Below are 13,744 nucleotides of genomic sequence, written 5' to 3'. Positions count from 1 at the left end.
TTTTTAATCACAATGTACACCCAAGTGAACAACTGCTTTGTTCAGAGCTTTTGCACCTGAATTCCCTAAATCCATCTGCTGTTCAAAGGCCACCGAAGGAAAGAGGAGGGCAGAAGCCACTCTGGAGACCAGGTTGAGGTTGCTCAGACTGTTTGGTTCCACTCCTGAGAGCACGCTGGAAGGCAGAGCTGTCTCCTGAGAGCTCACAGTCTGAGACATTAACTCGTGAGGTTTACCTCACAACTAACCCAGCAAGTGACACAAGAAAACAGAATTGCCTAGAAAGCATCTGATGCAGAAATATAAAAAAGTCTCTTGCTTCCTTGAAAGGCTCAGTAACAATTCAGCGTTCAGTACAGGCACCCAGCCTTCACCGACACATTCTACATGATCAAAATCAGGAATAAGAGGTGGAAGAAGAGCTTGCATGGTTGAAAGAATTAAGCCTCAGTTTTCTCAAAAACCACACAAAACCCTCAAGCAAACAAAAGACCCCTAGAAAAATGTTAACAGTATCCTAAAGCAGGAGAAAATCTCTTCTCAAACCTACTGAGATTCCATGAGTTCGATTAAAGAAGCAGCAAAAGAGCAAAAATTCAGTAAAACCTACAGTGAAAATAAGCTTCCGTGCCTAATGTACCATTTTCATCGGGTAAGCACAAGCACTTTAATGAGCCTTTGCCAAGTGTTAGTGCATCAGTTACAAACCAAACCTCATCACACCCCAGCTGACACAGACCAGCAAAAAAGTGAAACCTGACAGGTTTACATGCACCTTTACATGTTTACAAGTTTACGTGAGGTCTGTGCTCTCTTTGGGCATGGCCAGTGCTTCCACCAGACTCCAGAGTTGTATGGCAGTCCTCGTCCATAAACAAATCTATCCATTTTCTGTATGGGGAAGAACTAGGGCTACTGCTGGTGAACACCACTTCACACAGGCAGCCACTTCAGCAGGCAGCCTGCTCACACAAGGGGTTTAGGAAAAAAAAACCAACCCCAAAAAAACAGGTCACTGGAAACAAACTATCTTCACGATTAAATCAAACTTTTCACAGAATCACAGAATCATCCAGGTTGGAAAAGACCCTTGGGATCATCGTGTCCGACCATTAACCCTACTCGCAAGTTCACCCCTAGACCATTATCACTCAACACCACATCCAAGCGATGCTTAAAAACATCCAGGGATGGTGACTCAACCACCTCCCTGGGCAGCCTGTTCCAATATCCCACAACTCCTTCCGTGAAGAACTTCTTCCTAGTGTCCAGTCTAAACCTACCTTGTTTAATCTTGAAGCCATTCCCTCTAGTTCGGTCACTAATTACCCGAGAAAAGAGACCAGCACCAGCCTCTCTACAATGTCCTTTCAGGTAGTTGTAGAGAGTGATGAGGTCTCCCCTCAGCCTCCTCTTCCTCAAACTAAACAGACCCAACTCCTTCAAACGGTCCTCATACGTTTCATTTATGATAGAGATTTCTGGAAGATCTACTTGTCCTCAGACTAGTTTTCCTTTGCATCAGTGTAAACACTGGCCTGGTTTTGGCTTTCAGAACATTAACCTGACGTGTCTGCAAACCACGCCAAGGGCTAGACCTCCATTTTGACAGATTTTTAAGTTATTTGACGCTGCCCAGACTATACTTCAGCAATACCTGGCTAAGGCATGGAGCCAAGAGAAGTATCAGTCATACCAGCTCCTTTGACAGCAGATTATACACCTCAGCAATGCACAGTCTTGACGAAACTCTGGTAGGGAATTACAGACAATTGGGACTATACTGGTAACTATAACGACAATGGGGATTGGTGGGCTTTTCCTTCTCTTCACTCCTACAAATACCTTAAAAGACATATCATATGTGAACTTCTAACATTTTTCTTTTGCCTAAAATTTGATTCAAATCCATAAGAATCGCTGAGGTTACACCTTCGAATCACTGAGAAGGCAAGGTGTTCATAGGTATGTGTTTCGACATGGTAATACTGGAGGTGCTATTTCCATACATGAGAACTTAAAACTCGTGCTTTATAATCTGGATTAGTTAGTTGCTAGCAGGCTAATTTTAAGGATTTAGATGTTACCCACAAGGTTTTAAATAGTCTGTGAATACCTAGTAGATTATGCATCTTTAATCAGCAGTTAAAGCGTGAATTTCATAATGACTTAGAGACAGCCAATTATTCTTTGTCAGAAATTCACGCCTGCTTTTGGATCTTGTTTCCCAACTTGTTTCTTAACAAACAGAGCTGTTAACCATCAGAAATTATATTTTCATTCTTACAAAGATAGAAAAACTGTGCGAAGGACAGACATGTGTAGAAATGATGCCAAAGAATTACATCTTCACCATATTTTTGCTGTTGCTTATTTTGTAACCTGGGAAACATGCTGACGCCATTTTTCATTTGTCTGTTACAAGGTTTTTAAGAAGTAGTAACATCTTCAATAAATACACAAAAATTGTAAGAATGCAGAATTTAAAAATGAAGAGACAGAAAGGCAGTGAAGAAATACAAAGTGATGGAAGAGAAGCTGTCCACAGGTAGAAGACTATAAAGTTATAATGAATAAACTACCAAGAGGCAGAATTCCAGGTACAAAAAGCAACACGTAAAGAAATACACTCACGATCTTATCTGTGGCAAGTCTGTTTCTATTTTGTGACCCGTGTTTCTGAAAATCTGTATGGCTGCCTCAGCTACCTTATCATCTTCCATCCTGAGGCATTGCAGCAGAGACTCGTAGGTCTCCGCAGAGTGGAACGAGGTAGGATGTGTAAAGGACAGAACCTGCAGATACACATTAAGACAAAGGTATATTTATTCATGGTAACTAAATTGTCGAAACCCCAACATTATGGCTGTTTATGAGTATTACTATCACCATAAATAGCTATTACATACTCATATGAGACTATTACATTCAATAACTGCATTTTGGAGAAGGTTGCATAAGCATTTTCAAATAAATTCACCTATGCTCAGGTCTTCCTCTCCTCCAAGTATTTTGTAAGATACTAAATTATTTGAATATATAAACATATTTAAAGTGAACACTTAATCAAGAGTATTTTTTTATATTTCAGTCTACTTAAGAATACTTTTTTCAACTTAGTTTAACTAAACTGAAATCTTAATTTCTCCAGAATCTATAGCCTCTCACCAGAAAAAACAATCAAGACTGTTAAGATACATACAAACAAAACACAGATTACCAACCTTTTAATCTAAGGCTAATGAAATATAACACACTCTGCTAAATAGGACAAACGTCATATAAGAAACTAAGAATGCAGAGATTCAAGGCAGGACAAGAAAGAACAAAAGGTTATCCCAAAGCAAAACTATATTAAGTAAAGTTCAGATAACACAGGGTAGGGAGAACAATGAAAAGTTGCATGTACTTCCTGTATTCTTAGAATTTATCTTATCTTGGATTCTTTGATCAGAATTGCCTACTTGCGTGAGTATCGATGGGTGAAATAACATTTTCAGAGACATCCATGTAACAGCAACAAAATCTTGAACCCTGGCACATTTCTTTTCTGAGCTACATTAGCAAACAGACATTACTTCCCCACATACTTCTGTGCAACTATTTCTACCATGGCTGCCATTACCAAATTTGGTGTGGTATGTCTCCATAAACATCACCTCATTCATTCACACTTCTGAAAAGTCTCACTTTAATTATGTACACCTACCCCTCCATTCCCTCCTGTATTTTATACTGCCCTTTGTAACATATTGAAAAATAAAGTCTCATTAGTGAACTGCCAAAATCACCACAGATGTTTTCCAGATATTTAAAATCCTTCTGTCTCTCGCAGCTATTTCTCATCACCACTGAGAACAACATCCCTTTTTTTTTTTTCTCCTCTACATAACTTGGCTTTGAGTTTATTCCTTGCTTTTCCTTCCAGTTTCATGCAGGCCTCAAAGAATGCGCTTGTCCTAATTTCCATTTTTCTCTCACTGTACGTCTGCACCTTCTGTTATGTGACCTCTCTAAGCCAAAACTAATTTCTGCTTTAACATGCATATTTCAGCTCTTGGTACCCTTTTCAAAACATGCTTCTTTCAAAACCCATCTCTTTCATTATTGTTTTCTCAAGTGAGTAGTAATAACCAAACATCTTCAAACATTAAATAAGTAATTAACTAAATAATAACTATTAAAACCATACTAGCATTAATTCGTTACTCACACCACTTTTGTCCTTTCTGTTACAAACTACATCTGCATTTTGTAGATTACCTTGAGAAGTTCAAGTCCTGCACGAATAGCAGTATCAGGACTTACACCCTCCTCTTCATCATCAGCTGTCCCCTCTATTGATTTATTCATTAGTTTTACTAGTGCACTGAAATAAAATACAAATAGAAAAAGGCAAATGAATGTGACAACATACAATGCTAAAGACTGAGGATAATCAGCAAGAATACCTGGCTTTGACAATAAATAAAGGGATGGCAACAGACCATTGAGCGGTGAGCTGTTGTAGTGTTTGGTTCATGTTTTTAGTGTTTTTTTGCAGTTTGTTTGACTGGGTTTTTTAATCAAGCTATTCCATTATTCCTTTTCCTTCTGACTTAGTTTTCTGCAAAATAAATTCTTTAGGGAAAAAGAAATCCCCCAAAATGCCACCACGTTTGCAGCATTTAGATCAACACATAGTTGCATGAGATTCAGAATGTAATTAGGTTGCCAGACAAGTCTCAAAAGAAATCCAAACATTCTCTTACACAATCCCACAAAAGCTGATTAATTCAAACGCTATATGAAAGACTGCTGCAGTTAACTATGTGAAAATTAAGATCACAATTTTCACCTTGAGCTCTAAAAATAGCAGTTTTGCTGGGAACAACTACTATATTATTTTAAATCATTTGCAGACAACACTGCAAATAAGTACTCCCCCCTCAAAAACACCCCAAAATAAAAAAAAAACAAAATGAAACCCCAAACCAAACAACCCCAAAACAAAACCCCAAACCAAACAAACCCTGCAATCTCTATGCTGCTCGAAACGAAGACATTCACATAATTTATTTATTTTTTTAAATAGGCATATTTACTGGTAGGACATAGACTAATCTAAACAAAATATTTTTTTTCCTTTAATTAATCTTTATAATCATTCATGAGTTAGTATGAATTTTCAAACTTACCTAATGGCTTCTGAGTCAATATGTACAGGGGCAATTCTTTCCAAAAGAAATTTGACCATTTCCAGAAAAGGATTTGTTGGCTGCTTAGGATTTGCAAGTTTCCGGGCTATCTCTCTCTACAAGAATGTTAGATAAAAACAAGAATTATTCTCATTTTACTTAATTCTTAAGCATGCTGAAGAAGCTAAATACAGCCACTTTGTACCCACAGAGATTGGCTATGTAATCAGTGAAACATATTTTAAGGGAGGCTGGTTGTTATCCCCAAGTCTTTCTTTATCATGTTATATTGAAAGCAGACATACTATATTGAACTATTTAAAGAAAAGTTGCATTTAGGTGTCTGATGAGAGTTCTTCAGAATTTAAGGAACCGCAGGCTGGATCTAAAACTGAATCAGTGGAGAGCTAAGAGCAATGAAGATGTATTTTAAATATGTTGACAAGAGTAATAAATAAATCTACCCATAACCCTGTTGTATGTGTGAGATTTCATAAGCAACAACAAAATGAACTCCACTAAAAGCCACACTGCTGCAGACGCGCGGAAGCACTACACTGCCTCGGCGACAACAGATGTTCAGACCCTAGGTACTTGCCCATGAATGTTTTAGATCCAAAAAATTAGGTTTTCCCCTCTGAATGCCCAAAATGTCAAGAACATTAAATTCATCTGCAAACCCAGCAGAAGGTGGATGAAAATATCTTTTTTTTTTGAATAGAAGTCTAAAAGTATCTCCAAGAAATGACTTACTGAAAAGGGTCGGATGCTGCAGACCCTACAAACTAGGACATACTCTCTTCACCAACTGGTCAGGACATTATTCTGAAGGTCACTCTGTTCCCTTCACTGGACAATTTCAGAGCTATTACACAAAACCCAAGACGACTATGTTTGTTTGCTGATGCTCTCTATTGTGATTTCTGCCAATGAAATTGTTTACTTTGTTTTGAGATCATAATGAAAAAAGATTAAGTGTGTAATTGTTGGCACAATCTGTAAATCTCTGTAAAAGTCTTATTTAATATTAAGATGTGTATTTTCATCACAGAGAGAGAGATCACTCTCTCAAAATAACGTTCTGGGTTTAATATTTGGCTTGCTGGTACCCCAAACATGTTTCATCAGTGTCAGAAGTTTAGGAATCTTACCAGAAAATAAACATTTGAAAGAACATATTTTTTTTAAATTAGTCTTTTAGATTTTATGCTTGATGCTCATAATCCCAGGAAATAAAGCTAATGTCTGCTTAGGAAGCAAGATGATGATAAATTATATTTTCCTTACCACACAGACATCTGCCTGTTTACAAGAACATGTAGGGCTGATTAACAGTTCAAGCTGGGACCGCAGCTTCTCATCATCACCTAGAACCTGATTGAATTTCTTCACAAAATCTTGTGCTTTTCCAGGATCTGGAAGGTTTTCTGTATGATTAAACACAATTTAATATAAGATAGATTTGCCAGTTCAGCATGGCAAGATTCATAGAAATACAATTTCCAGGAATGCTGTAGTAACAGTTTATGGAACTTATTAACACCTACTTGCTATGGTCATCAGCTTTCCAAACATGGCAGCACTGTTTGCTTCTGACTGAGGACAACAGCAAAAACAAACAAACAAATCAGTGATATCTCCTTTACAAAACAGACCTTTCAGTTAATCTTTTCGTTCATCTGCAGCACTACATTCTACTCTGGAATCTTACGTTTTATAGTTTTGTTTTACGAATAAAGACTAAAATAACGTAATAGTACCATCAGCAGCTCATACACACAGAAAAAGGGGAAAAATCTTGCAATATCAAAGAACTGCAAAAATTCACATAATAGATCAAAATCAATTGCTAAAGACATCAAAAAACCCTCCCAAACACACAACCACCCCCAACCTCAAAGCAATGCCCCTATTTAAAGTTTCTGCAAGTTTGAAGACACACTTAGGAGTAAACCTCCAGTATAAAAACTTAAAACCATTCGTTTTCAAATAAACAAATAATTACTTTATGTTACAAGATATTCCATTCTCCAAAAAGGCCTATCAAAAGCAAACAAAAAACTTGGAAATTATTTTATTTTCCGAAGTTATCGATCAGTAATATCAAATAAACATAAGGAGGCTGTATACGTTTAAACATTACTGAAAGCAATTTTACTTAATGAGAGTGGAACATTGTCTACATATGGAAATCTACATAATAGTAAAACCATGCTGAAAAAATCATGTATTATTTAAAAAGTCCAATAAATTAGTCTAACAGGTCCACTGGATAAAGCATTATTATTTTCAAAACCGTACAGTGGGCTGCTTGTGCAAGTCTAGTAATTCTCGTACGTGACTCCTTAGCATGTTCTGGCACTTCCACATCTCATTCAGTGCTCTGCAAAAGTACAAAATCAGAAAAGAAAACCTTACCAATTTGTTCGTGAAAAGAACACGCTGGGTGTGCTAGTAAACATTTGCTAGGCACAATCACAACCTGCCAAATATTAAAAATAACAATTCCAAACAAGGTGGAACTGATTTTCTCTTTTCACTGAACATCGCCTTTCTTATTATTCTACTTGGAACAATTTCACATACCCAGGACAGCCACAGTATGTCGTACAAACACACAAATTATCTTGAAAATAACATTTTCAACAGAGAAAACAGGCCACTATCAAGAAGAATTCAGTTATAACTTCATCATAGACCCTAATATACAGCAAAACTAGAAGTTGCTCTATTAACAGTTTTCCTAGATGTGTTCTGTATTAGGAAAACTAGATACTGTATTAGAAAAATGAGAAATTTGCACATTTTTAACCCTTTGTTCTCACTGAATGAAAATGGATGGATAAAACCACTCGTCTCAAACATCAAGGTATTTTTTTTGTCTAATGGGCATGTAGAGTTTGCATATAAAAGGGAAATCTTTTGAAACATTATTTTCAATAACTCAAAGCATCAATTACTTATACTTTCATCTAAATCCTGACAGTACAATTAAGACAATACAGATGTTGGAGAAGCTCGAGAAAGCAAAAATTTGCTGAATATAATAATACAATACTCACTTGACAGCATTTGGATCCAAGCTAGCATACAAATAGTACAAGCACTTCATTCGCTCTTCTGTTTCCAAATTGTGAGGAACAAGATACTGAGCAAAGATTTTCTCTACCAGCAATCTGCAGGAAAAAAGAGATAAAACCTGAACATTTCCAAAAGTGGCAATATCTTTCAGCGAAACTGAAAGAACAAGAAACATCAGAAGTCACTGAAACTTGATATCTCAACAGAGAAGAAAAAAAAGTGGTCTTTTCTTTGTCTATAAAGATCCCTTGCGCTGTTGACAGGAAGATTTGCAAGAACTGCTTCTTGAGATCTTTTCCATCTTTCATTTTCACCTCTAAGAGAAAGTAATTGATTTATTTGTCATCATCCAAATTCTCTTGTTTATTTAGGCTCAGAGAATCTCCCTTTGTTCACTCTCATGCTTAAGAGAAAGGGATACCTAGAGTAAAAAGCCCAAATAACAGAGAAAGAATACAAGAATATAACTTGAGGGGGAGGAAAAGTAAAAGTCTGAAGCATCCTCAAGGAAAAGGTTAAGATAAAACTGCAGTATTTAAGAAAAAACTACAACATTTTAAACTACTCAATGATCTATTGTTCTAAAAATCACCACTAAAAGGTGGAGACAAAAGAACACCAAAACACATACAATAAAAGAAGCAAGAGGAAAACTAAAAGCAAACCAAACCAGCAAAAACATTCTCCAATTACTTTTTTAAGAAAATTATACATTTTGTGTTTTACATAAAATATAAAACTTCAACTAAAAAATGCTTCTATATGGTTCATCCCAATTATAGGCTCCCCAAATGAAAGAACACTCACACACTACTTTAATACATAGTAATAACAGATGTGCACAATGTTCAGCTATACAAACATTTTGTGTGTTTGAATATACAAAACTTTTTCACTATGATTCCTAGTAAGTACTCTGGGAGCACCTTGTACCAAGGCCATAAGAAGGCAGCAGAGGTCAAGTACACCTTATTTCTGCTGAAAGAAAATTTCAAGAGACATGATGGCAAAGCAGAAGGAAGAAAAAAAGGATGATCACAAATATGGATACAGCTACCTCAAGGCACCCTGCTGGCATTAAATAAAGCTCATCTTTTTTCCTTTAAAAAGTACATTTTTCTACCAATGACTCCAAGAACTAAAGTGCTTGGGCCACAGGACCTTCAGACCTCAGGGTACTCCACCTCTGTTTAACATACTAGGAGACTTGAGGCAGAGTTCTCTCAGTAATTGAGGAACAGACACATGTTTTAGCAAAGCTACAAATGGTGACACTGCATCATGCCTGCTTCCCTGGTCCCTGCTGCTTAGGGTAAAGATTTACAAATAGGGAACACCTCTGGGACATGTTTTTCTCCTGTGAGCCAAGTAACTGGCTAGCATATGAAGAGCAGTCAAGAGGGCACTGTTCAAGGTGTGATTATTTTACCCCATTTCCTATGCTCGTGTTGTACAACAACGAAGCTCAGGGCACACAGGTGATAACGCACTTCTTACGGTTAGAAGTTCTCAGTCGTGAGCAGACATGCGCATCAATAGTCAGATAGCATCAATTCCACTTCACGTCTGAATATTGTGTGATATTGTGCTACTATCTTTTGAAAGAAAATGTTATCCCATGCACACAACAGAAAATACTCCAGGGCTCAGACAGCTGTTCACTGTTGCTTTTCATCCTTCTCCCTCATCATGGAAGGAAAAAAGGCCAAGGTTGGCTAATTTTTTCCTATGCTTGTGTGTTTAAAAGCATTTCTGCAGCTCTTCAGGTGCTAAAAGTACTAACTTTGTAATTCGGGCAATGGTAACACTGAAACGCACTTATTGCTCCACTCTGAGATGAGGAAACCAACTCAATGGTATGACTGACTGAGCAAGAACTTAACTGTCAGCCTTAAAAACTAGTGAAATTTGCATTAAAATTCAGGGTACCAAAATGAACTAGAGGAACACTAAAAATCAAGCCACTGATCCTTTCAGTGTGTTTACCCAGAAAACAAGCAGCATACAACGCATGTCTACTCAGCTACTCATGAAAAGACCAGTTTCAACGGCTTAATCATACTTTCAGAAGTCGTATCAGAAAAACAAACTCAGCTTTGATGACAATCGTTCCTTAAAATACCTTGCCTCGTTTCCCTGACGGCATTCTGCATTTCCTGTGAGCAGGAATACTGAAAACATTTGCCCCACTCACTATGGAACTTTGATTCATTCTCTGCTCACTCCATGTACTGATACGAACATGCTAAAAACCCAAACTTCTTAATTAAAGCATATTTGATGCATATACATATGCAGAACTAGCTGTGTATAAATTATGTGATCTCCTAAATACTCACTATTTGAAACTTCTACCTCAGCAGACTTTCAGTGTAATTTCTGTGTGTATCACCTCATAACCGTATCTTTCTTACTTTTTTTTTTTAAAAAAGGGCAGCAACTAATTAACTATGTAACTGTGGCCCACTGATGATCAGTCAGATTAACTGAGAGCCTTCACTACTGCAGCAGTAAGAATTCATTGTCGTAACCGGCAACTGAAGGAAGCTTTATAGCCCGTTCAGACTAGTCCGTAAGACCACGAAACATACTGAGTTAGCAGACTCTGTAAGATACTAATAAATACTAGAATGAAATTTCCAGGTCTGCTGTATTAAAAACCTAGGCTGAAATTCTATCTTTGTGTGATCTCATAGCTTGGCTCTCCTCGTAAAAGACAAGAACTAATAGTGAGAGTTGGAAACTATCTTCCAAAATCGTGGCCAAAATACTCTTCTCTAAGTTAAAACAGTATTTGAACAAATAAACGGACTGAATGACAAAACAGGGAAGACTAGACAACAGCAGAAGAACCCCTGGTATTTCTTTGAGTTTTGTTCTATGTAAAGAAATCATTTCTACACAGCATACCAAAAGGAGATGTCTGTGCACGTGCTATAGTGCGTACATGTACAATACTGAGAGATCATGGATTTTGAACACCCTAGCCTAAGGAAAGGAGTTAGGCAAACAAGAACTGAGTATAATAAATGCAAAAGTTGGTAAACGACAGTCTCCTGACACCACAGATTTAGGTCCATCAGTAAATACAAGGAATACATGAACAGAGAATCAACCATCCTGAATATCTGACTACATGTCTCAATGATTATTGATTAAATATACCTAAAACCGCAAATACATAATTTGATGTAACAGTTTTCTCAACACAAGCGCATATTTTCAGAGTACCTCTTATGGCTTTACAATTAAAATGAGGAAGGGTTAGGTTGACTCACTTGTCATCAATGCTATTTTGATAATATATGTGCAAAAGTTTATCCTTTATCCAGCTCACTTTCTCTGCAGCATCTTTTCCAGCCTCAGCATGAAGACAATACTTCTTGTATAGCTGGGCAAGACCCATCATAGCTTCTTTTCTTACTCGCCACTTGAGGAGGAAGAAATGAAAAGAAGATGAAGAAGCAGTTTTGGTAAATAAATATCAAATATATACAAAATACAGTAAAGATTCAGAAGCTTCAAAGATAAAATGGCCACATTCTGACCTCCTACATTTAGATATTTCAAAAGCTGAAAAATGCTGTTTTGAGCCTTTACATGAGAATCCAAGGATTCAGGGGAAAAAAAACCCAAATAAACAATTAAAAACCCCCTAGACTACAACATCCACAGATGGAGTTTCTGGGTTCTCATCCTTGCTTTTGGTGGTCACTACTTTATCCCCTTGGATAAACAGGAAAACTCCCATTATTAAACATTTTACAGACAAGAACTATAAGCTCTCCTATGCTCACTTGTGGAAGGAATGATACCAGAACAGACTGAGGATTAATTGAGTGAGAATAGTTTCTCCCACTGAATGATTTACACAGAAAGCCTCAGAAGAAACCTCTTTTCCTTCACAATTTTAAAGAAATATATGAAATTCAAATGTAGAGAATTTCTTCCACAACACACTACATATCAATTTTGGCCTTGAATTCCAAGGACTAAAAATGCTTAAATCATTTCACCCTATCAAGCATAAATTTAGAAACCATTATTCACCCTGTGCATAACTTCTTCAATCTTGTTAAACTTGTTAATAACACTGAGATACTGCACATTTAATTTCTTAATAGTTTTACTGAGAAAAGAAAAATCCTGAAGATAATATAACTTCTGTCAGCACAGCAGGCTTAGACACCACTAGTTGTAGAAGTTGTATCAAGAAGATGGGGAAAAAAATACGTATTTTATCATATATTTCTTAAATGTTAAAAACACAAGTTACAGGTAATGACTTTGACAGTATACAGTATAATACTTTAGTTTTTGCAACACAGAAAAATTTTAGATATGAACAAATGCCATTGTTTAAATTCTCTGCAGGAATTTGTTCGCACCAATTGTGATCTAAAGCACATTTTAAAGAAATAAAGGTCTGACAGAGAAACATTTTCAGAGAAGTATTTGTATTTTTCTCCATTCAGATATACTCTTCCAAAGCAAGCAACAGCTTCATCAGATCTATATGAGACAAGAAGGACAGCAAAACTATTGTTAGAAGACAATGGGGAAGGATTACAGAAAATTATTCTAAAAAATTCAAGCCTAAAATGAAAGCAAGAGTACTTAGCAAAGGGTTCTAAGGAAAGGAGGTTTGGATTGTCAACAGATTTCCAATCACTGAAATTGCTGTAGAAATTAGAAGTCGGAGCATGCAGAATGGCAGTTTTGGCCAGAAGAGGGGAGGCACTGGACAGAAACCCTTAGAGAATGCTTTGAGACCCCACAGAAGAAAGTCACTGAACAGCAGATGCAGGAAGAAGAGTCAGGTGCTACTAAGAATTATAGCTCAAAGTAAAACATGAAGGCAAATGAAAACAAAGAGGAAAGTAGTAACTTCAAAGGAAGCAGATCAATACACAGAAATACAACTACCACCCTCATTGGATCAACAACAGAATTTGACAGTCTTGGCTTCCTCAGTTAACCAGCACAATTAAACTCCTTCACTGAAGAGTGCTGGGCTGAGTTTAAAAACAAAACAAAACAAAACACCACCAAAAAAAGTGCCAAAAATCTGTTACTGAAAATTCAAGACAATCCCTTGTCTTTCAGAATAGCTAACCTATTCCTTCCATAGAGTTAAGAATATTAACATCTTAAAATCTTTCTTTTTCTTCTGTAAGAACACACAATGGCTTTTAGTACACATGGAGAAGGAGGAGTTAAATCTAACACATGCAGAAAATTGTATAAAGAGAAACCCAAAATAGGAGTCTGTTCCTATGGCTCCTCATTCTCTAGCTTTTGACTTCCAGCTGATGATGTGAAAGTCTGTTCCCATGAAGGGATTAAGTCTCTAGACCACAAAGGCTGTTGGGAAAAATGGGAACACAGTTCAGCTGTCAAAACTCTAACTTTAGGTTCTTAAAGTTACTCCAGTATAAACGTAAAATACTTGAATCATTTTTAGAAGCTTTTTTTAAAAAAAAACA

General features: G+C 36.7%; 1 protein-coding gene across 2 annotated transcripts in view; it reads right to left on the bottom strand.

The window, feature by feature from the left end:
* PDS5A (PDS5, regulator of cohesion maintenance, homolog A (S. cerevisiae)) overlaps nucleotides 1-13,744 on the bottom strand; it is an 84,521-nt gene that overhangs the window by 21,521 nt on the left and 49,256 nt on the right. For both annotated transcript variants that reach the window (XM_009869558.1, XM_009869559.1), the window contains exons 11-18: nucleotides 11,537-11,688; nucleotides 8,240-8,353; nucleotides 7,479-7,560; nucleotides 6,725-6,773; nucleotides 6,465-6,604; nucleotides 5,178-5,293; nucleotides 4,264-4,369; nucleotides 2,635-2,795 (exon numbers count right to left, since the gene is read on the bottom strand). In XM_009869558.1, the coding sequence (XP_009867860.1) occupies nucleotides 2,635-2,795; nucleotides 4,264-4,369; nucleotides 5,178-5,293; nucleotides 6,465-6,604; nucleotides 6,725-6,773; nucleotides 7,479-7,560; nucleotides 8,240-8,353; nucleotides 11,537-11,688 (920 nt within the window). The remainder of the gene's footprint in view (nucleotides 1-2,634; nucleotides 2,796-4,263; nucleotides 4,370-5,177; nucleotides 5,294-6,464; nucleotides 6,605-6,724; nucleotides 6,774-7,478; nucleotides 7,561-8,239; nucleotides 8,354-11,536; nucleotides 11,689-13,744) is intronic.

Source organism: Apaloderma vittatum, unplaced genomic scaffold (assembly GCF_000703405.1).
Source record: "Apaloderma vittatum isolate BGI_N311 unplaced genomic scaffold, ASM70340v1 scaffold10085, whole genome shotgun sequence".
NCBI classification, from domain to species: Eukaryota; Metazoa; Chordata; class Aves; order Trogoniformes; family Trogonidae; genus Apaloderma; species Apaloderma vittatum.
Note: the sequence above shows the minus strand (reverse complement) of the source record. Positions and strands in the feature narration are given on the sequence as shown.